Source organism: Pogoniulus pusillus, chromosome 30, assembly GCF_015220805.1.
Source record: "Pogoniulus pusillus isolate bPogPus1 chromosome 30, bPogPus1.pri, whole genome shotgun sequence".
In the NCBI taxonomy this organism is placed as follows: Eukaryota; Metazoa; Chordata; class Aves; order Piciformes; family Lybiidae; genus Pogoniulus; species Pogoniulus pusillus.
This window is the reverse complement of record NC_087293.1, coordinates 3,223,067-3,250,432: the sequence shown is the minus strand read 5'-3', so window position 1 is coordinate 3,250,432 and position 27,366 is coordinate 3,223,067. Positions and strand designations below refer to the sequence as shown.

Genomic DNA, 27,366 nt, shown 5'->3' with positions numbered 1-27,366 from the left:
ATCTAGGTAGTTATGCTATGGGTGAGCTGGTAAGGAATTTGCCTAGCAGGCAGCAGAGATCTGCAAAGAACCTGGAAGAGGATACAGTGGTCGCAGTATTGAATACCATCCATGAAATCATTACTGACAGCTCAGAAAATGCCAGGTCTCTGATCCAGACACAGGGCATTCAGAAGCTGGTAGCTATCAGCAAGTCAAGGTAAGTGACAGTTGAAAACAGAATGCTTAAGAACTCACTGAAAACATGAAGATGTCACTGGGAACAGCAGCTTGTGCTTTGTGGAAGCGTGCAAGAATCCTAACCTTTCAGAGCAGCTAAGATAGGCACAGTAAAAACAGCCAGCACCCTTAGTAGGGTGACTTAATTAAAGCCTCTAATTGAGCAGTCACTTCAGTCCTGTTAGGACATGCTCTCCTCTTGTCAGATACATCTTAGCACCACGTAAGCATTTGCAGTGAAACCATCATCTTTAGTTATTAGTGTGGGAGGCTTTTTTCCTGTGGCAACATTCCATTCCTGAAATGCCACTGATGAAATCTGTTTCTTTGAAGTAAAATGGTTAACGAGGTACAGTAATTAATGTTTATAAAGGTGTGAAGGGTGAGTGTCAGGAGGACGGAACCAGACTCTGCTCAGTGGAGTCCAGTGACAGGACAAGGGGCAATGGGTGCAAGCTGGAGTAGAGGAGGTTGCACATGAACACAAGGAAAATCTTTATCACTGTGAGGGTAACGGAGCTCTGGAGCAGGCTGCCCAGAGAGGTTGTGGAGTCTCCTTCTGTGGAGACCTTGAAAACTTGCCTGGATGAATTCCTGTGTGACCTGCCCTAGGTGATCCTACTCTGGCAGAGGGGTTGGACTGGACGATCTGTCAAGGTCCCTTTCAACTCCTGACGTTCTGTGATCTGAATGGTCTCACACTGCTTGATACTTAAGCTCTCGTTTTACCTTGCAAATCAGCCAGTCTCCCAGAGAAACAAAAGCAGCATCTCACGTTCTTCAGATGATATGGAGCTATAAAGAGCTACGAAATGCCCTGCAGAAGGATGGGTGGAACAAATCACACTTCCAGGTAAAGATGCTGGGTCTTAGGCATTTCCATTAATACTGAGTCTGAGTGGAAGTTGTTCTAACTTGGTCTAATACTACAGTGTGGTGGGCTGGGGGACCTTGGTTCTGTTTTTCTGGGTGATAGAACAGTGTGTTGCAATTCATTCAGTCACAGCATCGTGCAGGTACTGCTGGGTGTGTTTTCCAGCAGTCTGAAACGTAGCTCTTCAGGGTTTTGGAGGATTGCCACCTGATACAGGCCTAATGTCCATGCTTTTCTGGAGGAAGAATTAGCATGAGCATGGCTTTCCTCAGTTGTCTCTCATTTGAAACATTCCATCTAGCAGTGCAGGGCAGCCACCTGTTCCTGACATGCAGCCTCCTCGTTTTTCCTTCTGAAAAGGTTGAGCTCCTTTTACAGACCAACAATGCTGCCATTTAGATAAGAGGGAAAGTATTCCACCAGCAAATCTGTGTGAGAATAAAAATACTTCAGGGCCATGCCCTCAACAGAAAGGGGGGTTAGCAGCATTCTGTAATCTCTCTCTCTGCTCTGAGGTTTTGTGACTTGAGAAAAATGAGTAACAATGCCATATTTATGTAATTTTTGTTTTCTAGTCTGTTTCTGCAACTCCAAAGGGTTCCAAAGGTACTGCTGGCAAGTCTGGCTATGACGACAGCACTTTGCCTCTAGTGGATAAAAGTCAAGGTCAGTTCTTCTCTCTAACACTTTTTCTGCTGTGCTTTCTTTGCTTGTTTTCTGGATTTGCCACATCTGTGCTATGGGAGTGCTAGGGCCAGGAATGAGGAGGTAAAAATGTGTTATTTATGTGGTGCTTTCTACCCCACAGTTCCCAAATGATCAGTCCTATTAGCTGGATACAGGTAGTGTTCCTCCCCTTGTGAAATACACACTACTGATGTTGTCCTCTCAACTTGTGTGCAGTGTAATCAGTTAAATCTTCCTGGGAGAATCTGGGGTAGACTGGGTGAGTTAGAATTTTGGAAGATGAGAACAGCCTCGTTTGGCAGTGAAATATCTGTTTTAAATATATACACACACACTAAGAAACGCAGCCTACAGCTGGGCAGTGGGCTTGGCCTTACCCCTCCTTAGGAGTGAGGTCTTTCCTTTGTCAAATGAAGTGCCTGCTTTGGCAGTGCTTCCTGCTCCACTGTGCAGGTTTTTCACTGGAGATGGTTCATCCAAACTCCAGCTCATCAGGCCTGATGCAGCTCCAGCTCCATTGTGACTGCTTTGTCTCTGGTTCTAGTTTCTAACACTCAGATGTAAACATTTATTTTCAGAAGTCTTTGGTCTCCTAAGTCAGAGTTTCCCATGTGGCTCTTGACCTGCTCTAACTGCAGAAAAGAGCCCCACACTGCTTTGTCTGTTTCCACCTTCCCTGTCCCTGGTCAGGTAGGTGCTGCATGTCATGCAGACATCATGCAGTGGTTTGGGTCAGTTTGCTGATCTGACAGTGAACTTTCTCCTGTTTGCTCTGTGGGTTAGCTTTCTGTTGGCTCAGCAAGCTGCTAGCGTGGATTGTGTGCCATGTGAAGCTGCACTCTTACTTAATTTCTTTCTTTTCTAATATGGGGAGACCAGACTGGAGCTGGCAGTCCAGAGCAGAGCTGTGGTTTCTGTTACCACAAGGGGAGAGAAGGAGTTCTGTATCCAGTGTCAAAGCAGAAAATGCAAGGATTACCATGTGCTCCTTGGAGAGCTCAAATCAAACTTCCCTTTCTGTATGGGTAGCAGTTGGATAGTTTGGGGTTTGGTTTACAGTAGTCTCTATATTCAGCACTTTATAGACCTCTCTGGTCCTGTGACTAATGTAAAGCTGCCAGGTGCTGAGAAAAGCTACTGTAGCTCAAGTGGATCCCATGTTTGTGTTCTACAGATAATGAGAAGGCTGGGAGTCGGGACATGATACCTATGGATGAACTTGGCCCAGGTAAATTCAGTCACAGATCAAACCTTCTGTCTGTTTCAATAGAGCAGACTGTCACTCACAGCAAAGTTCAGCTATTTCTCTAGGTGCAATTCTTTCAGATGGATAAAGCTGACATTTAAAAACAGAACATCACCTTACCAAAAATTGGTCTTCAGCTTCCCTCCCCAGCCCCCACCCCCTTCTTTTTTGTCTGTCTTTCTTTTAAATACTTGTGGAGTGTACAAACCAATTCTGTAAGTGTATAATGGAGATCTCTTGACCTACTTTCCATACCAGTCTCTGCCCCTTGAGGCAGCTGCATTCCATGTTAGAGATCTGAAAGTCTGGGGATTCAGAATTGCAGAATGTCAGGGGCTGGAAGGGACCTCAAAAGCTCATCCAGTCCAGCCCCCCTGCCAGAGCAGGATCTCCTAGACCAGATCACACAGGACACATCCAGGCAAGTCTTGAATATCTTTAGAGAGGGAAACTCCACAACACCCCTGGCAGCCTGTTCCAGTGTTCTGTCACCCTCACCGGGAAAAAATTCCTCCTCATGCTTCCATGAAACTTCCTGTGCCTCAGCTTCCACCCACTGCCCCTTGTCCTGACGTTGGGCATCACCCAGCAGAGCCTGGCTCCAGCCTCCTGGCACTCACCTTTACATATTTATAAACATTAATGAAGTCACCTCTCAGTCTCCTCCAGGCCAAAGGCTCCCTCAGGCTCTCCTCCATAGAGAGATGTTCCATTCCCTTCATCATCTTTATGAAAATTGACTTCAATGTAACCCTTGTGTTTAAATCCATTCTGCCTTTGTTTTCTGTTGTTAACAGCAAAAAAGAGTTAGTGTGGATGATAATCCTGCCTCCACCTTTCTCATTCACCTGCAGCTAGCTGGGGCCAGCATTTCTTACAGACTGAGAGTAGCCATCAAATGTCAGTGAAGAGCTTTGGGATTGATAATAGCTGTGGTTTAAGCCTTGTAGAGGGTTTTTTTTCTTTACCAAGGTAGATAAAGGTGCTGTGTGGTCTCTTGGGATTGCATTTTCCTTCTTCCAGGTGATGTTGTTTTTATTTAATACCTCTATTAATGCCTCCAAGTCAGACAGTTTGATACACTGCTGTTTGTGGCTGTAGCTGGAAAAAAGAGTGAGTTAGAACCAAGCTGAAAGCCAAGCATGCTCAGAAGTTCAAAGAACAGGTATATGTTACTTTTTGTGGTGTGGAAAAACGAGATGCCACCTGCCACGAATCAACTGTCCATGTGTATTTTGCCTAAGGGAACACTGAAACATTTGTTCTCACAATGGAAGGAAATAACTTCAGAGAAGCTTTCCTGGCAGGATAGCTGTGTGCAAGCAGGTGCTGCAGTATGGGCAGTGCTGAGTGCTTATAGACACAATATTAATTGTTGCCTTATGCTTTCAGGAGTTACTGGTACAGCTCTGAGGACAAAATGAAGTGCAACTTCACAGCATATGCACATCAGGCAGATTTTCTGGGCCATTCTGTTCTCCAGACTTTTTATCACTAGTAGAAGATGAAATCTGTCAAGTTTTCCTAACCCCAGCTCTTGAGTGCTCTTTAACTCCAGTCTGACTGTAACTTTGTTCTGTCTCAGAGGTCAGCTGAGAAGGGACTAAATTAATTAGCCAATTTACTATCCTTAGTTTCAAGGAACTGGAATAAGACCTTGGTGCTTAATCTCTTTCCTTCAGGCTTTTCCAGATGCCACATGGTCTTTGTCTTATGGGCACACTTAATGTGAAAACTGCTCTGGACTATTTTCTGATTTTAACTTCATTGTGGACTTTGTATTCAGGAGTTCTGGGGTTGTTTTCCACTCCCACCTGGCAGATCTAAGGAGCAGAACATCAGTGTGCTGTCTCTGGGTTTGTACCTGCAGTAAGCAGTGAAGTAGTATCCCCACATAACCACACCAGTCTGGGTCGAGCATCCAGGAGAGTCTGACCCCAGCTATGTTTGCCAAGAAAACCCATGAGAGAGCACCAGAGAAAGTTGCTTGACATCCCAGCTTATCTTTTATTGCAGAAGGTCCTGTGTCATGCCTTCTGTTGTGTGTTTTCCCTTTCCCCTTGCCTTACTCTCTTCCTGACTTAGCTTACCCTAAGACTTTTCTGCTTTATATTCAGTGTCTGTTAAGGAATTGTCATCTGCCTCCAGCTTTGTGTCGTCTGTTTCATTTAATTAAGATCCTTCTAGGCTCATAGTTATCTTTCTGCTGCACTGCTCTGATACTGAACTCCGATGACCCCAAACACATTAGGGTGTGCAGAACAAAGTGAATTTCCATGCCAAACACGTTGGAGGTACCCATCCATTCAGCCTGGTCCTTCCAGCTCAGTCTTCCTCCTGTTCCCCTGCAGCACACCAGGCTGCTTCTTCTGGAGCACCACTGCCTGGCTGTTGCTCATCTGTCACTTCTTTGTCTTGGGGTTAAGCTGCCTTGGTGCTTTGGCCTCTCCTGTTAACCCACAATGCCTCTCGTTCAGGGTTGCTGTTGGTATCTCAGCCTGTTTGGTAATGCTGTGGAGGTCACACTTCTCTCTAAAGGAGGTAGTGTGACTTGGGAGACAGAAAGATACTTCTCCCATAAGCAGGCTGTACCGGACCAGATTCCTGTGACTGGAGCAGTGGGAGGGCCTGGTTGGTGCATGGATGTCTTGGGAGATGGAAGAAAACATATCTTATGTCTTACTGTGGGATGCATTAGACAGCCCAGTGCAGAAATAGTTCAGGTCTGTCAGACCTCATCAGCTCCAGGCAAGTGGCTCTGCACGAGTAATCTGAAGATCATTAATGTTTATTGTCATGGTTCTGCCCGAGGCTGGCTGTGACCCTGAGCTGTCTGCAGGAACAGCAGAACTGCAATCTCAAGGCTGTGTGACACATTTGTGAGGTCTCAGACTGTATCTGTGCCTCAGCCTGCAGTCAGTCAGACAAACATCTGTGAGCTGAGAGGTGTTCAGAGCAGAAACACATAGTTCAGATCCCCCTGCCCTACACGCCTGTCTTCGGGCATAACTTTTCCTTTCTCCTCCTTCTCTTTCTTGAGGTGTTTGGAGGTTTGATCTTTGTAAGTTGAGAGCCATGTGAGGGCACAGACAGACACTCGGCAGGCATTTGGTCCTCTAATCTGTGATGGCATAAAAGTGTTGCTGCAGAATGAATGGGAGATACTCAGTGAAGCAATGCAGAAGACAACTTCTCTCCTTCTGCTCTGGCCGATGAGGCTGCAGCTGGAGTGTTCTGTCCAGTTCTGGCCTTCCCAGTTCAAGAGGGACTGGAGAGAGTTCAGAGGAGGGCCACAAAGGTTATGAGGGGACTGGAGCATCTCTTTTACAAGGAGAAGCTGAGAGACCTGGGGGGCTTTTAGCAGATTGAAAGGGGAACTTACCAATACATGTAAATATCTAAGGGGTGAAGGTCATGAGGATGGGGCTGGGCTCTTTTCAGTGGTGGCCAGTGATAGGACAAGAGGCAGTGAGTACAGAGCAGAACACAGGAGGTTTTGCTCAAACTGAAGCAAAAGCTTCTTTACTTTGAGGGTGCTGAAACACTGGAGCAGGCTGCCTGCAGAGGCTGTGGAGTCTTCATCTCCAGAGACTTTCAAAACCTGCTTGGCATCCTGGCCTGTATCAGGAATAGTGTGGCCAGCAGAACCAGAGAAGTCTTTCTGCCTCTCTGCTCAGCATTGGACAGGCCACACCTTGAGTGCTGTGTCCAATTCTGGGCCCCTCAATTTAAGAAAGATGTTGAGGTGCTGGAAGGTGTCCAGAGCAGGGCAGCAAGGCTGGGGAGGGGCCTGGAGCACAGCCCTGTGAGGAGAGGCTGAGGGAGCTGGGGGTGTGCAGCCTGCAGAAGAGGAGGCTCACGGCAGACCTCACTGCTGTCTGCACCTCCCTGAAGGAAGGCTGTAGCCAGGTGGGGTTGGGCTCTGCTGCCAGGCAAGCAGCAACAGAACAAGAGGACACAGTCTCAAGCTGCAATAGGGCAGGTTCAGGCTGGATGTTAGGAGGAAGTTCTTCGCAGCAAGAGTGATTTGCATCCGAATGGGCTGCCCAGGAAGGTGGAGTCACCATGCCTGAAGGTGTTTTAAAAAGAGACTGGATGAGGCACTTAGTGCCATAGTTTAGTTAGAAGGTGTTGGACGATAGGTTGGACTCAGTGATCTCAGAAGTCTTTTGCAGCCTGGTTAATTCTGTGTTTCTTCTAACCTGGCTGTGGCCAGCACAAACAATGTTCATGGCCCTGCTCTGTGACTGCATTTGGTCCAGGTCAGTGTAGATGTGTGGGTTTCTATCATGTGGGCAAACAGTGCCTCTTTCTGACACAGGAACTCCACAAAAACCATGACTGACTTCTTCTTAATGATCTGTCTGAGACAAGCAATACACCAGGAAAGGAACATTGTGATAGTTTATGCAAAACCTTTGTGTGGTGTTCTAAGAACCCAGTCTGTCAGGACATGAAAACATTCATGATCCCTCAATTACACAGGGGAAAACAAAAGCCTACAGGGAGCTATAAATTTGAGTGTCATTTACTGCAGATAGACAATGCTGTCAAAGCAGAGCAGGAGAGGATCTATTTGTCACTGATAATGAGGGAAATTTGGTGCATCAGGAAAATAAATGAAGATTTGCATTGGCTGACAATGATTCAAAGCAGAGGTTGTGAAATAATTAGAGCCATGTCTTTACAAAACCCTCTCACACTTTCCTGCCTTGTGTGCATCGCTTTCATATTGTTCCTTAGCTGTCAGGAGACAAAGTACCAACAGGTGCTACTTTGTCATGAAAGACAGGCCAAACATAGCAGGAGCTGCATCAAGATTTCCTCCCAGCTCCACAGGCCCTTTTTCTCAATGCTCTGGAGGGGTCTCTTCCAGATTGTTGTCGTGTCCTGCTAGTAGCCAGGCTCAGGAAGAGTGGGAACATGCTGCAGAGCATTCAGGGAATGAACACAGCCAATTAATCAGGCTGCTAAGCAAGGAACACAAGATTTGGGCTGAATTTGGAGCTCATTAGCCACAAGGTGTGAGATGACAACTTGCTGCTTTCCTTGGGCACGCTGAAAACTGCAGCAGGCTGGGATGAAAACAGTGCTGCTTGCTAATGAGTGCCAGCATCTGGCAGGGATACGAGTAGGAGGCTTTTCTGGGTGTGTTTGAAGCTGGCACAAATGAAATCTCAGAGCTGCAGCACATGTGAAGAGCAGGCTGCCAGCGTCTTTGGGTTGGGACTGTTTATTTTCCTGCTCCTTTGCTAAAGAATTCTTCTTGCTTCAGCTCTGTCTTCGCTTTTATTTGTGCTTCACCACCTGACTGTTGTGTTATTTCTCCTCAGATGGGTACTCCACCATCGATCACCGGGACAAGGAGCGCAAGTACAAGACCACTGATAACACAGGGGACGCCTCTGAGAAAGAACCTTTAAAAGTGAGCTTCCCCTTACTGCTGAATGCTAGTGGAAGCCTTTCAAAGAAAGCAATCCTGGTGTCCTCAGCAACAGCTATGGGGTAGTTACTCACCGGGGGTTGTAAACAGCTGCTTGGGTTTGTGGGGAGATTTTTTCAGCTAGAGGCACTCTTCTGTGATTAGCATTGACTAGAAGCAAAACCAAAGTGCTGCCTTTCAGTGCAGGAGCAAAGGCAAGCAGCTGCTGTATTCTTGCCAGTCAATGAGGCCGTAAAAACGGGAAGTGTTTGTTCTGTCACCCTCTTCCAGGCAGCATTCCCTAGCCCTGAAGTGTGTATAGCTGTGCTCAGAGTTTGTTCCAAAAATAGCCACTTCAGACTGTCACACTGCTCTATTGTTTTCACCACCAGAGGTAGGTGGGAGCTTGTATGTCTGTGCAGCAGCGTGGTGAGCAGTACTGGTTTCTGTAACACTCCTTCACAGTCCTGATGCTGGGCTACAGCCAAGGAGATGGAGAGGGCAGGAGAGACATGGACTGTTACCTGTGTGCCTCACAGATTTAGACATCTTTCTAATGAAAAATAATAATCATCTTGCTTCCCAAAGCTCTCTGCTGTGGGTTGTGTGCAAGTGTGTAATTTCTGTTGCATTGTACACCTTCTCAGTAGCCCTTTTTAAAGTCTGGTTAATGCCATGACCATCGGTTCTCCCTGGCCACACAACAAGCTTGTGTTTTCTCCTGAGGAGGAAGGGGAGGATTCACTGAGCCAAGAGTCAGTGGTAGGAAGCACTGTCCTTAGTAACCTTCAGCACACTGCTGATGATGCCAGCAAATCCAGGTGATTCATGTGGAGTGGCAACAATTCAGCTTCAGTCAGTTGAAAGGGAAACCTGCTACTATTGAACAAGGGGAATTAAAAATGTGACTTGGAGAAAACTATTTTCATCTATCAGGAATTAGGAAGGTGTCCTGCTGCATCAGTCTGTGTCCATCCTTTCTGTGCAGGTACATCGTGGGGAATGGCTTTAATCCAGCTGGACATCTTTTTCAACACAGGTCACTCCAGTTTGCCAGTTCTGGGTGTAGCTGCACCCTGTTGAAGGTTGCCCAGTGAGATTTTTTAGTAGAGGTGGTTGTGCTCCTTCATTTGGTTTTGGAAATGATAGAACTGAGCTGATGGGTTAAGTCATGCAGCATTCCCCCCTGCTCCAATGTGGCAAGAGGTGGCCCTGCTTGAACCAGAGTCAACAGAATAAACTTTCTAGTTCCCTCCTTGCAGGTCTGATGTTCTGCAAGGTTGCATTGGGAACAGAAGCACTGAATGACAGAAGAAGGTTGATGAATAGGAGCTCAACAGAAAATGCCTTTAAGGAACATAAGGCTAAGGCAGACAAATGTAACAAATGTTATGTTATTTTGCTACTCAGAAGTCATTAAGTGGTCTGGTACAATTCTCAAAGTCACATCAAGCAGCCCAAATTCCAGTGTGTGTCTGAAGTGAAGCACAAACCAATTGAGTAGTTGGCTTTACTTTCAGAAGGGGAAAGAGAAAAGCCATTGCACCTCGACAACGTGTCTCCCATACTCTGTGCTGCCTTTTGGTTTAAGGGCAGAGGGTAATCCAGAGTCAGCCTGTTGTACACATCAAAGGTATGCCACGCCATCGCTTGGGCAGAGCCTAGCAGCTGCTAGTCCCCCTTCACTGTGTTGTGAAACAGCAGTGTATCTGTGTGGTCTTCCACGGGGTCTTCTCATGAACTGTTTGAGAACTGCAGCCCTGAGGCTCAAGGATGGTGAATAATGAGGGCAGGGAAGTGTGCAGCCTTTTGGCTGCTGCAGATGCTTTTGTCAGTATTGTGCCTTTGCTGTTCTTGTTTCTTTCTCTACCACTAATTTTCCCCTGTGCTGCAGTAAGCTGACTTGTTTGGTGGTTTTGTTTGATTAATCCGCTCTGTTTTGCCTTTAACTCCTCACCCTGTGCTGCAGAATGACACAAGTAGGAAAAACATTAACAGGAGTAACAGGGCTTCGGTGAATCTGGTGGATGCCCGTGACATTAAACCCCAGCCTGTTGACTCCTGGGTCTAATTTGCATGCATGGTAGGTCCTTTTCATGGTAATTGGTGCTAGTGATTAACTTGTCTCATGCATGATCTGTATCTCTGTGGAATCTCTTCTAGGCTAACTGCTAACTGGGTCCTTTCAGACAAATGGAAATGCGTTTTGGGGGAGGGGAAAAAAAAGTGCTGTTTATCTTACCCAGTGTCGATTTAATGAAATGCAATCAAACACCACTGTTTGATTAAAAAATAACCTGTCAGATAACTAGACAGCAAATTAATATCCCGAGTGATAGGTTGTCAGTTGAAATGTGAAAGATTTCTGCTGCTAGGCCATGGGAATGAATTTGAATAGTGTGTCCCTGTTCCAAACCTTTTTTTCCCCCTCTATGCTCATTATAAGGATTAGGCTGAGACCTCAGGAAAAGCATATCCCTGGCTATTTATGGGTGTCCCCCGAGGTTCCTGTGCGTTGCCCATCTGCAGGAAAGCTGCTGGTTGTACACAAGTTACTTTGCAAGGAGAGATGGTTTTGGTTACACAATAAGCAGAGCCACAACTCGCACTCCTCAGCCCTTGTGTTGTGTTTTGCTGCTGCTAAAGCAAGATTCCTTTTGTCGCTTTCGAGTTGTCTGCTTTCGCCACGTGCCAGGTTCCTCAGTAATGTCACTGAGCCTTTCTTTGCTCCTGCCACTGCTAATCTGTCTCCTGCTGTCTTGCTAGACAGCCCTCTGCCCTGGGTGTACCCTCTGGCACTCCATCAGATGTGACACTGCATTTGGAACAGCAGGTTTTGTGCCCCTGGCTATGACTAAAGGAAAATCTTAGTGCCTCGTGGAGGCGCTGGGCAGCTTTCCCATCCGAGTGGACAATAGGCCTTTTAGGCCCAAATTCCAAAGCTTCACTGGCTCCCAAAATTCTACATGGAGAATACTTGCATGAGTGGGAGGAGCAAGTCCTGTATGGTTTTGGGTGATATTGTTGGGTTTTTTATTCATTTCCCCTCCCCCTGCTTTGTAATTCAAGGGTCCAGTATAAGCACTAAGCATTTACACATTCTCTCTGCTCCTGGGTTGGAAGCACCTGCCCAGAGCAGTCTTTCAGCATTCTGGCACCATGAGTTCCCCACAGCTGGGCACTCTTGGCCCAAAGAGCAGAGATAAACATGTGTGGTGTGCCCATGTGCTTCACTCCCTCTGAGCAGTGAAGGCTTACAAGTGGGGTGCAGACCTGAACAGTGAATTCCATGCTCACTTTCTCCCAGCCATACCCTCCAAGGAACCCACACTTTTGGGATAAGTTGGTGTTCCAGCCACTGTCCTCCCTGGGTGATGGAGATCACCACGGTGATGTTAACTGCTGGTATTAATTAGTTTTGACTTTATTTTACAGGGCTAAAGTCCAACCACATTTTTTTCAATTGAGGGGGGAGAAACCAACATCGAATCGACACAGAGGATCTCATCAGTCACCACTGCCATTCAGATTTGGAGGGCGCTGCCTCGCTGGCCAGGCTGCAGATTCCAGGAGGATGAGGGGAGAAAGGAACCACAACTGACTGCCATTGCCACCCCCGGAGCACCATGCCTTACAGCCAGACAATTTGCTTTTTAACTCAGTTACATTCCCACCAGAAACAGCCTCCCCCTCCCCCTCCCTCCCACTCCTGCAAGAAGAAAGCAAGCAAGAAAAGAGAATCCAAGCTGCCCTCTAGCTGGCTGTTTTTGGTGACTCTTAGGTATGGATGGTGCCAAGTGTGAGAAGTAAAGGTCATGCAGCAGCCAAGAAGACAGCTTCACAAGTGAAAGAGAAACTGCAGGGTGTTTGCAGTTCTAGGTGTAGCCATGAAGATAAGAATAGCACTTTCCTGGTTTGGGGCTTGTTGTTTTGTGTTTCTGGTTTGGGGGATTTCTTTTGAACTGTGACTCTAACATTTTTAAAGGCTTTTTTGGGGGGAAAGAAAAAAAGTTTAGGTTTGCTTTATTATTTCCACAGAAAGTGCAGGGACATTGAGTGGGTTTGTTGGATTTCAATGAAGGGAGAAAATGCAGAACAAAACCTATTAACCGCTAGTCAGATGGACTGGAGGGTGGATGACAGAATTGATGCAAGCTGTATAATCTGCTTTTAGAGTAAGCTATATCAATCACAGTGCTGTATTATCATTATAATCTGGTGTACAATACTTCTGCCTTTGGAATTCTGTAACGGCTCTGTTTTCATTTCCACACACTGAGCAGCAGCTCACTGAAGTGTTCCCGGTTCAGCAATCCACGCTGCGGAATGGCTGGCTTTTTATTTTCTTGTTCTCCAAGGCTGCAAGGAGGAGCTTTGCCGTTTGGAATGTGCCAGTGTTGCGTTGGTGGTGGTGGTGGTGGTGGTGGTTAACCATTTCTTTTGCCATAGCTGGTGACGAATTGGAAGAACTCTTTTTGGTTGTTTTTTTTTTGTAGGATGTCTTATTTTGAATGTGCTCAAAGTTTCAGATGGGTCTGTCACTTACGTTTGATGGTGAATTTATCACTGCCAGATCCGTGTTTGCTTTGGGCTGAGGTCCTAACCAAGAACGCCACAAAGGGAACTGGTTTGGTGCTTTTAAAATCCTCATCATCATTCCTTTGTTCCTTTGGGTTTGAGATTTACATATTTCATTGGGTGTGAAAATCACCCACCTGCAGCAGTTCTCCTCGAAGATGCCTGCTTTGTGTAAGGGGGAGTTTTTACCTCACGAGAACATACTCTGCATATGGTATCTGCTAAAGACTTCAGATCACTGATTTTCTCCAGGCATTGGTCAAGGGAGCGCAGCAGATGAGAATTAGGAAGGAAATGTCTTGCTAGTAGCATCAGAGGACTTTTGCTGATTTTATTTGGTTGCCACCTTCAGTTTAAAGCAAGCTCCTAAAAACGGTGTGACTGGAAAGCACATTTTTGAGTTTAGCCTAACATCATTGGAGGTTTTCAGTGCCTGCCGTTTCCTTGGTAATTAAGAAGGGGAAATATCCAATGACCTCACCCCCCCCAAAATGTTACTGTAATAGTAAACATTAACTTTTTTTTAATATTAAAAAAAAAAAATTTAAAAACTAAAAAAAAAAAAAGGGGGGGGCAAGTACCAAGAGCTTTGTATCTTCTTGAGTATATGAAAAGTTGACATGAATACATATATATAAATAAATAAAGCTATATATCTATATATATATATTGTTGTGCAGAGGATAGGTTAACCAAACCATGTAAAGTAGTTTGCAGGAGAGGGAAGCATTTGTTGATTCAGGGAAAAAAAACAAACAAAAAAGACTGATGCCAGAAGCTGTCAGTGATTTGGATGACACATGCTCCTTCCCACCCTCCCTTTTCGACCCTCATCTTCCACACCTAGGTTGCAGTGGTCCCTTCTGGGTCCTGGGGAAGGTGAAGCTGCTTGGAGCAAATTAATAAATCAAGAATTAGCTTTGGGTTTGGTTTTTTTTTTTTCACCTGCATGAAGAGTCCTGTCGGGCCAAAGATGCTCAGTGGATCAAGGGAAACAAAGAGATACATCTGTGGTTATCTGTGTCGGGGCAGCGTCTCTCTGTGTGTAGACATGAAGTGTGGCAGCGAACCCAGATCCATCATCTGACTGTATTCTATCAATGGTGCTCTTTTCATACTTGTTCTGCCAATACGCGGAGACCCTTTTAACCAAGCTACACAGAAGAGTTTTATATCACTTTTGGTTATGTACTTGGTGTATTCTTTTTGTATATGAAAGGATTTTTTTAACAACGTTCAGTAATTAGCAATGGAACCTGCTTTGTAGTTGATTAGAACAGTGCGAGAGAAGGGCCGTGCTGTCAGTCTGTCCCTGATCTACTTCAAACCATATATCTACCAAAGGAGTCTGAGCAAAAGTTCACTTAAAATAAAGACCTGACTGTTGAAAGGAGTCTCTGCTAAGACTTTGTGATTTAGTTATTGTATAGGTATTTCAAAGCCAGCAAGAGGCTAACAGAGAACTGCAGGTAGGGGGAAGAGAAGTGACTAGGGGCCAATTATGTCCATGATCTCCTCTCCCACAGATCCCCTGGCTCTCAGTGGGGCACTACAGGGACCCTCAAAATCCAGACTGGATTTGTCTCTGTCATTAGTGGGCTAACAACACCCAGGAGTATTTGAGAAGCAAATTCAGACCCTACCCCACTTTCCCCGAGAGGTCCTTTTTGTATTTGCACTGCACCTTTCAGGTCAGGTGGCATTGGCTGCCCAGGGTCACTGCAGCAAACTGTGTGTGGGGTAAGTGCGTGGCAGGCAGCGTAGCAGTGAGCTGCCAGCATGCTTTTGCTGCTGCAGAAAAGCAAAGGATGGCATCTGCAGAAGTCAAGCACCATGTCGGTCGGCTGAGACTTGCCCTGGGCATTGTACGTCTTACCCCTGCCCTTCCCATGCCTTACTGTAGCGACTCATGCCCCCAGGTATGTAGCAATAACCCATCCCTTGCTCTGGGTTTGGTCTTCTCAACAGTGTGGGTGTTGAGGAAGAGAAATGGACTAGGGGGTGACTTGCATGTGAGACCTACCGCCTTGTGTTATCAGCCCACCGGCTGACATCCAAAGCAAGATACCTTTGAGTCAGGTCTGGTGATTTAATGTCCTTGCTGGTGGGATGTGTGCCCACAGCTGCCCTTACCTCTCCCCTTGCTGGCACAAGTGTGGCTGTTTGAGCTGTTCTGGGATGTGGGTGGATGAACCTGTAACTGTGGTATTTTGGCAGCAGGGACTGTATGTAAAGAAGGGAACGTGGCAGTGTGTGTGACTAAAGCTGCAGTAGGGTCTAGAGTCTCCTGCCAAAAGGCAGGCAGTGCTTTTTAGGGCTCAAGTATGTGACCTCCTCTTTTCCTGTTGTCTCCACTGTGAAAACTGGAGGGAATCTGCCTGCAAAGGCCTGGGGTAGAAGAGATTCCTACCTGCAGAAATTCTAGTGGGAGGGGTGGTTGTGGAAGGAAGCGATGGCGTTGTAAGCCTCCTGCTAAAAAGGAGGAGGAAATTAGATGGCCCAGTGAGGGCTGAGTTAAGAGGAGAGGGAGACTTCCGATGGCTTGTGATTACTGCAGAACTTTGTTCCCAGGGAGATGGCTTGCACGCCTCCCAGGCATCTTCATTAAGTTGTGGCGATACACAGAAGTGTCAAGACTCCCTTGGAGAAGCATTGGGTTTGGTTATTGAGTGTGTGAGCAGTTGTACTTGTGCTTGCAGCTTCCCGGGTTGGTCTGTCTGCAGAAGCTGAGGAGAGTGGAAAGGCAAGGCTGTTTCTGTCTTGAAGTAGGAATTTAGCCTTAAGTGTAACTTGAGAAGTTGTCGCCAGCTTGAAACGCTCCCCAGAGAACAGCCTGGGCAGCCCTAAGTCCTGATCTTCAGTGTCTTCTGGGCAAACACCTGCCTGTCCTAGTCCTGCTCCTGTGCACTCACATGTGCCAATTCTGACTGACTCGGTAGCAGGAAAGCAAATCTTGTCTTTGCTGCCAGGACATCACCAAAGGGCCTGGCTTGGGGACTAGGAGCTGCCTTGCTGAAAATGACACCTCAGGAAAGCAGGGGGTGGCACGTTTGTCACAGCAGATTGGGAAGTTCTTGCCAGCTCTTGAGGAGCAGTTTTCAGTAATGCTTTCTAGCATGCAAGGCTTATGCTGGGCAAAGCAGTTTTCACTCCTAGAGCAGTTCCAGGAGATGGAGGGTGGTGAGTTACCTTCTGTTACTTGCCTTAAAGTTGAGCATATGGGCTCAGCTACTTGTGAGAGAGGTGCACATCCTTAAACCCTTTGAGTAAGCAAAGCTTCAGAAGCCAAATGGGCACATGAGAGTGGTTGTGGCCTCTTCTGCTGCGCAGCTGCCCACTCGGTGAGAGCTGCAGTGTGCCAATAGCTTCAACCAGCATTCTGGTGCTGTTGGGGTGGAGTTGTGCTCTCACAGCTTTTGAAGGCGTTTCCGTAGGCATAGTTTCTTGCAAAATGTCCTTGTTTTGATGCCCTTAAATCCAGCGTTTCCTTATCTCTGAGAGGGAAGTTCTCTGATCTATTGGTACGTTAACTAACCTAGTGCATTGAAGGGGAAGGGATTACGAACCCTTTTTTTTTCTGTCTTAAGTTTTACATCAGGGTAGGATGTTGTGAAAGTCCCAAGGTGAGGAGGAAGACAGTGCAGATACTACAAGGCCTGCCAATCTGGTTCTTGCTGTTCAGAAAAAAAACAAATTAACTAGACTAAGAAGCTTACTGGTAATTAGTAGCTAATGTGTTTGTAACTATCATGTGCCTTAAAATTTTCATGGTAGGAGAATAAAAAGGAAAAAAAAAAATCAACAATGTGTTTTCTGTAATACTGCTCAGCATTCTCTGTAGTTTAGACTGGTGGGATTTTGCATTGTATTTACACTGTACTATAAACTGAAACACTTAGAATGGTTTGATTTTACAAGTATGGAGAGGGAAAAAAATAAAGAACCAAGGTGGGTTATGCTTTTCATAGAACAAATGTTACCGTGACAGAATGTATTATTATTATAGGATCTTTCCATAATGCAGACAAGTAGAATGCTTGTTAGAAACCAGGTATGTAGGATAACAATTTGGTGTGTTTTCAATAAACCATGCCTGGAAAGAACACATGTGCCACTGCTTATCTTTTTCTCACATCAGGGATCTCAAATATTCGTTGGCTTTTGCAACGGCAGTTTTCTGTGCTGGGAGATGGCTGAACCCAAGCTCAGGTCAGCACTCGTCGTTAGGAAAAGGTCAGTGGTAATGAGGGCAATTGGAATATCATTTCTGACTCAGAGCTGTGTGCTGGAGGTTGCAGCATGAGGTCCTGTGAGGACCCTGGGCTGTTGATCGTGGTGGGTTGGTTTTTTTCCCTTGTTAATAGACAGGCATATTTTTGTGGGGAGGACATCTGCGTCACTGTGCAAAGGCCTGCACCTTTGGGACCGTGACCCTAAATGCCTGATGGCTTTTCCATTTGGGAAGTCACTAAGCCTTCCCAATTCAGTCATAAAATCTGTGTAACTTGACAAAGATTTCACATTTCTGAAGTGTGTACAGGCATCCTCCTAAGTGTGTAAGAGTAACAGAACCCTTCAGCTTGCTGTAGCCACGCATGAGGTTTGGTTGACAGAAGAAGTTGCTGTTTTGGGGATGTGCCAAACAATTTACATTTGTTGCTGAGGAGGTAGGAAAATCCTGATCCTTGGAAAGTCAGCCATGTATTTCAAGTAACAGCCAGCTACTGACAGATGTTCGTTCTCCTGAGAACTGCCTCTCCCTGGCACATTCAGCTGTGTTGGTAAGATCAGCAGGGAGGCTGATGCACTTTAAAATGTCTTGCTTACTGCCCTGCCTTCATGAAGCAGGACAAAGCCCAGTAAATCTCGACCTAAGCGCCTGCCAGGTCTCTCAGAGGGAGTGGAGGTCAGGTTTCCTGTGCATGAAAGGTTGAGGAATCACTGACAGTAAGTTTGCCCTGTGTTAATTCCTGATTGCACCATTCACAGCACTGTAAGGTTCCATTTACTTGTAAACAGCACTTGGAAGGTCATCTTCAGCTTTCCTTCCCTCCTTATTTCAGGTGTCCTGCTGCATCCCCAGGAGTTCTGTAAAATCGTTTCCAGGTTGTGTTTTTGCAGCTGGAGGATTCAGCTTCTTTCACGACTGCTGTGGTGAGATGTGGACTCCTGGGCTTGGCACCGTGCTGCGAGGTAAGATGGGTGTTGTGCTGCAGTGAGGAGCCTGGCTCCTTTCCCTTTGTGGATGCACTAACGTGGCAGTGAATAGCAGATGCTGTAGGTAAGGTACTGAACCAAAGCAAATGTGTCGTTCCCACAACTGACCTTTTAGAGCTGTCGGAGTGATTTCGTTTCCAGCTTATCACAGGTTGGACAAATGGAAGCAGTGAGTCCTGCAGGTGAAAGGTTAACCTGGTAACAACAGGCAAGAAATATCACAGCCCTCCTCTGTTTCAGGTTTCAGCAGTGTCTTGGGGAAATATTCTGTCCTCATGAGTCTCTTCCCTGGTGAAGGTCTCTGTGCAACTAAAGCAGAGCAATGGCAGGATCCCATTCTGGTAGGAGCTGGCAGGGGGTGTTTTACGATGGGATGCTGTTTTATGATGAGACCATTGACTGACCTGTAGAGACAGGGGCAAGGACTAAACCTCTTCTACTGAGGTTAAGGTGCGTGCAGAGCAGACATGGCTAGGAGTCATTCATGAGGTACCTGGGACGATTCCTAGTGACTGACTCAACCGAATGAGCACACATCACTGCCCTGGTGGTGTACCTTCGGTGGGAGAGTTGGGATCTCTGTGCTCTCTCTCCCCCCTCTCGTTCTTTTCTTTGCATATAGTGTTTGATTAATTGCCCCACACTCTCCAGTTGGGGTGCTTTCACCAGCTCCTCTACAAATGTGCAGACTGCTGCTTGCTCTGGGGAATCATCTCTGCTTTAAGGATTGCTCCGTGGGTGCTGCTGACAGCTGAACTGGAAACCTTCTTAGCCAAGAAGTGGCATTTCCATTTATTTAGCGCTAAATAGGCACCCTCAGGGGGATCATTCCCAAAGTCCCAGGGGATCCCGAGCTGATGTTTTCATTTATCATACAGGAGTTTTCACAAATTCGCCCATACCAAATACAATGATTCCTCCTACCTATTAAATTCACGGGGTATGACTCATAGAAGTGTTTGAACACCTGTGCCTGCACACATAGTGTGGGACTGCCCTCAAAAAGCCACTCTCAACACTGTAACTCCCTTTCTTATCTACCTTTACCTTACACTCCAACCAAAGCAAAAGCTCAAAACCAGCATGTGCAGTAATCTTACTCTGCAGCGTGTGAGAATCTTTCTAGGCAGTCCAAAACAGAGACTGAGCTCATGGGAAACAAAACCTTGGTTTTGAAACGCAGGGCTGAAGCCTTTTGAAATGTGAGGTCGAGGAACAGGCTTAAGGCCTGTTTTTAAGGTGATACTGTTATACTCAATTCCTTTTAGCTTCCTAATTTAATAATGGACTAATGCTGACTTTGACTTCCTCATAAACCCTCCTCTTCTCTTGCACACTGGTTTAAAGTACCTGTTGCAATAGTTTGAAATACATCATCACATCCCTTTGAGGTAACAGCAAGGATCCAGCAGACACCAGAACTAAATTTGATGTGTTGGCCCTGAATTGCTGAGACTGCCTAGGGAGTAGCTGTGGTTTGGAGAACAGACTTCAATTACCAGTATTTGGTGGGATCATCAGGTCACACCATTTGTGACATGAGTTGTGAGAATTTGCCAAAAGCTGTGTGTTGTTTGGAGATTTCTTCCCACTGGGAGCTTTCTGTCAGTGGTAACCTCCTCAGCGGGCATCTCTCAGATGCACACTTCCGTATCTGCTTTGTACCAGAGCAGGTTGTGTCTTGTAACTGCAACAAGCTGATGTTGCAGTAACACTCAGCAGGCTTTTGGACTGTATTTGATTTAGCAGATCCCTTGTCTGCCTTTTGCTTCTCTCAGAATTCAAAGCCTGACTTCATTTTGAAAGGGACCTCTTCTCCCTGCGAGATGTCACTGTTGTGTGCCAGTGGCTCCAGATCATATTTGCTCAACTGACCAAAAGCCTTTTTTCTAGTTGTCACTCATGCAAACTGAGTCAGGCTTTTCCCTTTTCATTCCTTGCCACCAATAATTAAGAGCCTTTCAGAAGTGTGCTAGAGTGGAAAAACGTTGCTTGCATATGGAATTCTGTACATAATCTGACAATACCCACACTGTGCTTATTTTTACAGCTTGCCATGGGGGAGATCCTTTCCATTCCCTTTTTTTGTACTGGCAGGTGGCTGTTGTTTGCACATGCATTGCATTCTTCACTCACACATCTTTGAACCATCCGTGCTACTCTACAGGTTCTCTCCTCTCAGTTTCTTGACAGTCTGGGAGGGTCAGTTTGGCTGTTATCTAGCAGTGGGGATCTCTTGAGACATGCAGAACAGTTCCACCTGTTTACTCCTACATATCCTTCAGTAAGTATCTGAGACTTTTTTTTTGTACCAGTATGCAAGTGCCCTGCTATGGCAGGAGTGTCTGCTTAGGTACAAAGGTGGTTAAAGCTAGAAACACAAGAGGATTCTTTGGAGTTGTGACCTCAGGTGTACAGAAGATAAAAGCCCCTGGTTAACTGTAGGTATCCATATTTTGCAGTGTGCTCTAGAAGCTTGTGGGTGGCAGTAAACAGGCCTGAAGATTATTTTATTGCAGATTCTGCAAAACTTGCTTGGAATCACCCAAAGCATCTTGGCCCAGTGACTCTGAATGGAGCCTGAATACTAGGAATGTGCTGCTGAGCAAGCTTACAGAACAAGCCCTTGACTTACAGGGTGAAAAGTGCTAGATGTCAGTGTCTGCTCCTACACAGGACAGCACAACACAGTGGAGCCTGCATAGTCTAATCCAGTACAGTAAATCTTGTGTCCTTCTCAATGTGACAGTTTCAATTGTTAAAGAAACTCTGATAATGTTGCTTCTCCTCTGCTTGTGAAATGCACACGTTACAAGCTGGTTGGATCACCATGGTTTGCTTGGTCCGTTTCTAAACTGCCTCTGTTGCCACAGCCTGAGTTTTCTTCTGTACTGTGCTACAATTCTCTGCTTTGATCGCTGTTGGTGTGCTGGAGATAGACTTTCTATAGCACACAGGCCAGGCAGATACCACTTCAGTAAGGTGGAATATAAAAGGAAGAAGTTGAGACTGAGGCTGAAAGAATCCATAATGGGAAAGATAAGACTGGTTATCCCTAATTTGCAGTCTGACTTTGTGTGGATCTTTCTGTGGCTGTTCCAAAGCTGGAAATCTCAAGTGCAGTGCAGAATTCATGGGGGGAGGGAAAGGAAGTCACGTGCCTGCTCCATTGTTTTTTTCACTTTTATTTATAAATGCCACCATTGCTTCATATAATCACAGCAGGGCATGCCAGGAAATGCCAGGGGATTGTTGCAGTGTTCAGGTGAGTTCAGAGACTTCAGATTTGGCTTTGTATCTTCTCAGTGATAACTCTCACTATTCATACCGTGCTTAGAACACTGAAGTTAACCAGGATGTGCAGGACCCCCCTGGTAAAACCCATTCTCTCTGGTCTTTATTGTTATACAGCATCTTAAACATACACAGCACTTCAGAGTAAGCAAGTGCTCTGCCCATAAAAGCATAAGCTATATGTATATACCATGAGGGATAAGTAAATACAAGGGGATAAACAGCATCTTCCCAAGTCTCTGATATTAGGCAGTTCTGGTGTTCCTTTGAAAAAAGGCTTCTCTTTCTGTTTTCTGCCTGTTACTGTGTTTATTTTAACCTATTTACTGCCTCAGGTTTCCTTAACTCTGCATGGGCATAATTTGCTATGTTTGTCTTTCTCAAATTTCTGATCTTGTTTTCTTGTCACTGCATGGGTCAGCCTCCTTTCAGTGCCTGCCCTTTTCTCTAGCTTGAGGTGATTAACTTTGCAGTCACTGTGCAAAAACGTGTCTGATACCATGCTATGAGCCTTCACTGCATTAAGTGTCATGCTAGAATCAAGGCTTCTGCAATAGTCTTTTCTTGATAACAGTTATCAGTTTAGCCTGGGGACTCACATCTTCAGACGGTGCAGCAATATTCCGTACCCCACCCTAAGCCGAAACTCTTGTTGTTGGGGTTTGAGCTCAGCAGAACAGTAACAGTGTGTGGTGTCTGCTGGACGTGCTGGTTAAGGCAAGGCAATGTGCATCACCTTGGACTTGCTGAATTATGTGAAACAATGGCACAGCCCTCTGGGCAGTTACCCTACTTAACCCTGACCTTGGTTTTCACCTGGTCTAAAATGATCTCCACTAGCACTTGCTTTAACTACAGGCTCCAAAATACAAAACCCCCCAAATGTAAAGCATGGACAAGTTAATCTGTGCAGTTGCATTTATGTCATTTAAAACAAAGGTTGAGCAGTACTGGCTCTCTTTATCCCAAGAACACAGCCTTTTCCATAGCATCCTCCACCTTCATATATTCCAGATGAGATGGGTAGTTAGTGCATTGGAAACGGGGGTTGTTGCGGATATAGTTAAGGAATTCTGGAGCTCCTGGGACGATGACATTGTCAGCCAGAAGAACAGAGCCCTTCCTCAGCAAGTTGCATTCCTAGAAAGAAGAGAAATTGCTTCATGGTGGCTGTTAAGCAGACATTGGCTTGAATGCAAATGTGCTTTCACGTTAACCATGTCATACTCAAGTGCCTGCATCCAAAAATCCTGTTGTACTCTGGGTTTGGAGGGAAGAAAACACATAGGACAAGCTGAGTAACTCTGTGATCCTTTCTGGTCCTGTTTAATATGTTGCTTTTCCTTAGAGATGCTGATAACATTTTGGGTTGGTCAGGTTCTGAAACAGCAACTTGAGTGCAGTAGAAATGTGTAGTTTGTTGCTCAGATTGTTTCCAACTCTGTCTGCACTACCGTTAAGAGAGTTTTGGTTTGGTTTTCATGCCTAATGTTTGAAATTGCTTTAAAACCACACTAAAATGTTGTAGTAGCTCCTATGGTTCCTCTGAGAGATTGGCATGTACCAGGCTGCTTTGGCCAGTCTCAAGCTCCACAACTGCTAAATGAATGAAGATTTTCTGCACCTGCTTTCCTTTTATCTTGTACAACTTTCTGCTGCATCCCTGAGGTGCTGGGCACAAAGCAGGGTTGGTGCACAATGAAGATCAGTTGGACAGATTTTTAAGGCATAATTAACTTGCAACATTCACTTCAAGTGCAATATTAATCCTCAGTTAACCCACAAATCTAATTTTTACTGGTATTTGTGTCTAGTAGAAGTTGCTTATCTGGTGTCTGGTAGAAGTTGCTTATCTGAGCTTGCCAGCAGTTTTCAAACAGTGTGTAGTTAATCAGGCTGGTTGTTATCCTGTGCTTACAGGCAGCAGTCAGAGCCAAAACACAGGGTGGGTTTTGTTGCTCCCAGTATATTAGAGAAGTCCTCCACTGACGAGCATGCTGCAGAGGCTGTTTAGCTTACTGCTCTTGCCTCTGGTGACTGGACACCAGTCAGCACAGTAGAAGGAATTTTCAAGACATAGCAGCTATCCTCTAGTCTGCTGTGCAGCTTATAGAAGCCTACAAGTGACAACATGCTGCATATTCCACTGGTCATCAGGATTTCAGGTGCTCTTCAAGTCAGCTTTATCTAGAAGTGCATGGTGAGGAATGCTGTCTGGACCACCTTCAATGTACCTTTTATATTCATCTTTCATACACACTACTCACATTGCAGTACATGCCAAAATTTCATGTTAGAAGGTTTGTAATATCAGAAAATGTGGGGATCTTTTCTTCATTCTTCCCTTCTTCATTTTTTAAGTTAGGCTTTTCTTTAAGCAAAGCAGCTTTGTCATAGTTGCAACAGACTGACCACTATGGTGAAACCAAACTACCTGTTTGCTTTGGCTGTGTTGTGAAGGTTAACCTCTGATAAGGATGTGCTAACTCTTCCCAATGGAAAGAGTTCAGTCATCCTTAGCCATTTCAGAAGAATGCATTCTCTGGGCACAAAATAAGCATAGGGAGGGACCATTTCCTTTAGCTCTTGCTGTGTAAGTTCAATATTGGCTGCTCATAACTCCAAACAAATTTCCTTTTCAAGCAGCTGTCTGGAGGACAGGGCTTAAATTAAAAAGCAGGGGAGCCTTAATGAGAAAATAATATCATAGTCCTCAAGCCAGGGTCTGAAGGTAGTTGGCTGTTTCTCAGTGTGAGAAGCAACCTCAAAAGAAAAAAAAAAAGAGTGAAAAAAAAACTGGAAAATGATACTTCTGTACAAATAGTTAGGCAATTGTAGAAGATTTAATCAGCCTGCAGCTCCAGGCTGTGTTGACAGATAGAGATGTTGTGAATCTCTGTTATTTAACACTTGAAAATACATTCCTGTCCAGAAGGCCTGCTGTAGTTACTTCACCTATCACTGCCTACTGCTGTTACAGCCAGCTTGTTTAGCAGTGCTGTCAGTAATGGGTAAAGAGGGTTGGGAAGAGCCAGGTATGATTTTTACACATTCAGGACTGGAGACAAGAGCTGGACAGCACTTCCCTGTCAAGTACCTGGCTGGAGCAGTCTGCATTCCTCCGCAGGTTGCGCTGTGGCTAGTTAATTAGATGGCATAAAGACTCCCCAAAGATGACACCCAAGCTGTGCTACCAGGAGGGTACTTCACCAGCAGGATCTGCTGGCACCCCACAGACCCACACACAAAAGAAAAGAATCCTGAGGAAATTATGGAGAGGTGGAAGTGGCATAATGCAGGTCCTAAGTCTCACCTGCTCCTGTGGTCAGGGTGTTTTGGAGTCAAATGTTCTGGTTCATGACCCAGACCATGCACTCCTCCAGCTGGGATTTCTACTGCAGATGCATTTGTACAGAAAACAAAATGGTTCAACAGCATTTGCCAAGTCCTGAGCTGTGCAGTGTCAGCAGTGAGATCCTGTCCCCCAAATCCTTTCTTTTTCTTGTAAGGATTCTCTTTAGGCTGCCATTCCTCATTTTAGAGGATGGGGTCATTCATAAAGAATATAGGCCTCAGAGATCAAGCCTACTTCACTTGTAAGACTGGAATTGTGCAAACTGACCTGAATCTGAATGGTGTCTGGTGCGTATTTGTCTTTCCAGTGGTCCAGGAAGACAAAGTCCAGAGTATCCACTTCGTATTTTTTCTTCAGCTGGGGGATAATTTCATCTGAAGGCCCTTCTAGGATTTTTACCTGAAATGCAAATCCATCTGATGAATTGTGAACCACAAACAAAAAAGCACATGCCCCTAGCTCATTTTAAACTGTGGCCAGACATCAGTGATCCTGTTTAGAGCTCAATATTGCCTCAGTTGAACTATTTCAACTGAGTTGTGTTCCAAAATGTGGGTTTGGGTGGGATTTTTGTGACCTGAAAGAAAGAATGTGAGCTGTTCAGAAAGTGTTTCTGTTGGATGATCTGATTATTTACTGGAAACATAGAATCATAGAATTAGAATCAGTCAGGGTTGGAAGGGATCACAAGGATCATCTAGTTCCAACCACCCTGCCATGGGCAGGGAAGGAACCATGTGAATCTCCTTTTGAAACCAGTACTTTTAATTACATCTCAGTTACATCTCAGTTGAATCCTGTAGTCCAAGGGAGGCAAAAAACACAGAGAAAAGGTTAGCTTAGAATAAAAGCTTGTGGCTATAGTATGTAAAACTGATATGGCCAGTAGAGGGAGGAAGCAGGACAAGAGGCTGCTACATCTTCCTTAGAGGTTTATTGGCATAGGTACTGTTAAACCAAATGAAGCTGCTGCACTGCACACGGATTTGTTAAGCAAACACCACGTACTGTGAGCAAAGGACAGAAGTGGAAAGGAAATTGGTCTGGTTTATGACTCATGGCTGATCAGATTAAATCAGATGGGGAAAATGCAATTTTAGATGTCAATAGTGCTTCAGGTTCTGTTCAAGAAGTTAAGAAATGCATGAAAAGATCTCACGGTGGGATTTATTCTCTCTGGTTTTAGCGTCTGTGTTGAAATGAGCTGTCGAGTCAAACAGACAGGCTCTTCTCAGACAGGAATCCTCTGGTCTGCTGAAGATGCCTGCTCTGAGCTGAGATGGATTATAGTCTGGAAATACCTGCATCTCAACCAGCTGTGCAGAGATGACACCTCAGATTGCACAAAATGTAGGTGTGCCAAACTAGAGTAGTGTAAATACATCTCATCTGCAGTCCACTGCACATAATGCAACTGTTTCTTGTGAGCTTTTTTTAACCAATTAGACTATGGTTCATTTTCCCTGTTGTACTCAGTCTTGACACTGATTTGAACCTTTTAGTTTCTGCAGAGGAAACCAGTATTCTGGTCTAGCTTTTGGGAGGTAACATAGTGAAGTCCTCAGCTGCACTGCTTTGAGAGGTCAGGAACTGTAACTAGGCATAGATCTAGTTAAATTAATGAGTGTGGGTGAAAAAAAAATACAGCCACCACCACCAACAAAATATCAACGAAAAAATGCCAGCTGGAAATCCTGGAGAGGCCTCTGAGTGTCAGGAGGACTGGAGGAATGTCTGGCAGAAAGGGATCTGGGGGCTCTAATGTGCAAGCAACTCAATATGAGCAAGCAGTGTGCCCAGGTGGCAAAGAAAGCCAATGGCATCCTGGCTGGGATTAGAAATGCTGTGTCCAGCAGGAGTAGGGAGGTGACTGTCCCCTTGTACTCTGCTCTGGTGAGGCCACACCTTGACTATTGTGTTCAGTTTTGGGCACCTCAATATAAGAGGGATGTGGAGGTGCTGGAGCCAGTGCAGAGGAGGGCAAGGAAGTTGTGAAGTGCCTGGAGAATAAATCTTATGAGTGACTGAGGGAGCTGGGGCTGTTTGGTTTGAAAAAGAGAAGGCTGAGGGGAAACATCATTGCTGTCTACAGCTATCTGAAAGGACCTTGTGGAGAGGTTGGTGCTGGTCTCTTCTCACAGGTAACTAGTGATAGAACAAGAGGGAATGGCCTCAAGTTGCCACTGGGTAGGTTTAGACTGGACATTAGGAACAATTTTTTTCCCAGCAAGAGTGGTCAGGCTGCCCAGGGAGATGGTTGTGTAACCAACCCTGGAGGTGTTTAAAAGTTGTTTGGATGTGGTGCTTGGGGATATGGTTTAGGGTGAACCTTGTAGAGTAATAGGTATTGGTTGGACTTGGTGATCTCAAGGGGCTTTTCCAACCTGAATGTTTCTGTGATTTTTGTGAATCTGTGAGGCAGTCCTGCAGATCAATAATGGCAGTAAATCTAACCTGGTATGCAGTAGTAGTTA

At 45.5% G+C, this 27,366-nt stretch overlaps 2 protein-coding genes across 15 annotated transcripts in view; one reads left to right on the top strand and one right to left on the bottom strand.

Annotated features, from left to right (window-relative positions):
- ARVCF (ARVCF delta catenin family member) overlaps window positions 1-17,129 on the top strand; it is a 322,255-nt gene extending 305,126 nt beyond the window's left edge. For 9 of the 10 annotated variants that reach the window (XM_064168747.1, XM_064168744.1, XM_064168741.1 and 6 more), the window contains 7 exons: window positions 7-199; window positions 961-1,072; window positions 1,669-1,759; window positions 2,955-3,008; window positions 8,360-8,451; window positions 10,418-10,531; window positions 11,884-17,129. In XM_064168747.1, coding sequence (XP_064024817.1) covers window positions 7-199; window positions 961-1,072; window positions 1,669-1,759; window positions 2,955-3,008; window positions 8,360-8,451; window positions 10,418-10,519 — 644 coding nt within the window. In that variant the 3' untranslated portion in view covers window positions 10,520-10,531; window positions 11,884-17,129. The remainder of the gene's footprint in view (window positions 1-6; window positions 200-960; window positions 1,073-1,668; window positions 1,760-2,954; window positions 3,009-8,359; window positions 8,452-10,417; window positions 10,532-11,883) is intronic. The other variant, XM_064168743.1, reaches the window with a different exon arrangement.
- Window positions 17,130-21,412: 4,283 nt separating this feature from the next.
- The window catches only part of COMT (catechol-O-methyltransferase), a 28,731-nt gene continuing 22,777 nt past the window's right edge, over window positions 21,413-27,366 (bottom strand). For all 5 annotated transcript variants that reach the window (XM_064168845.1, XM_064168848.1, XM_064168842.1 and 2 more), the window contains exons 4-5: window positions 25,160-25,291; window positions 21,413-22,677 (exon numbers count right to left, since the gene is read on the bottom strand). In XM_064168845.1, the coding sequence (XP_064024915.1) occupies window positions 22,498-22,677; window positions 25,160-25,291 (312 nt within the window). In that variant the 3' untranslated portion in view covers window positions 21,413-22,497. The remainder of the gene's footprint in view (window positions 22,678-25,159; window positions 25,292-27,366) is intronic.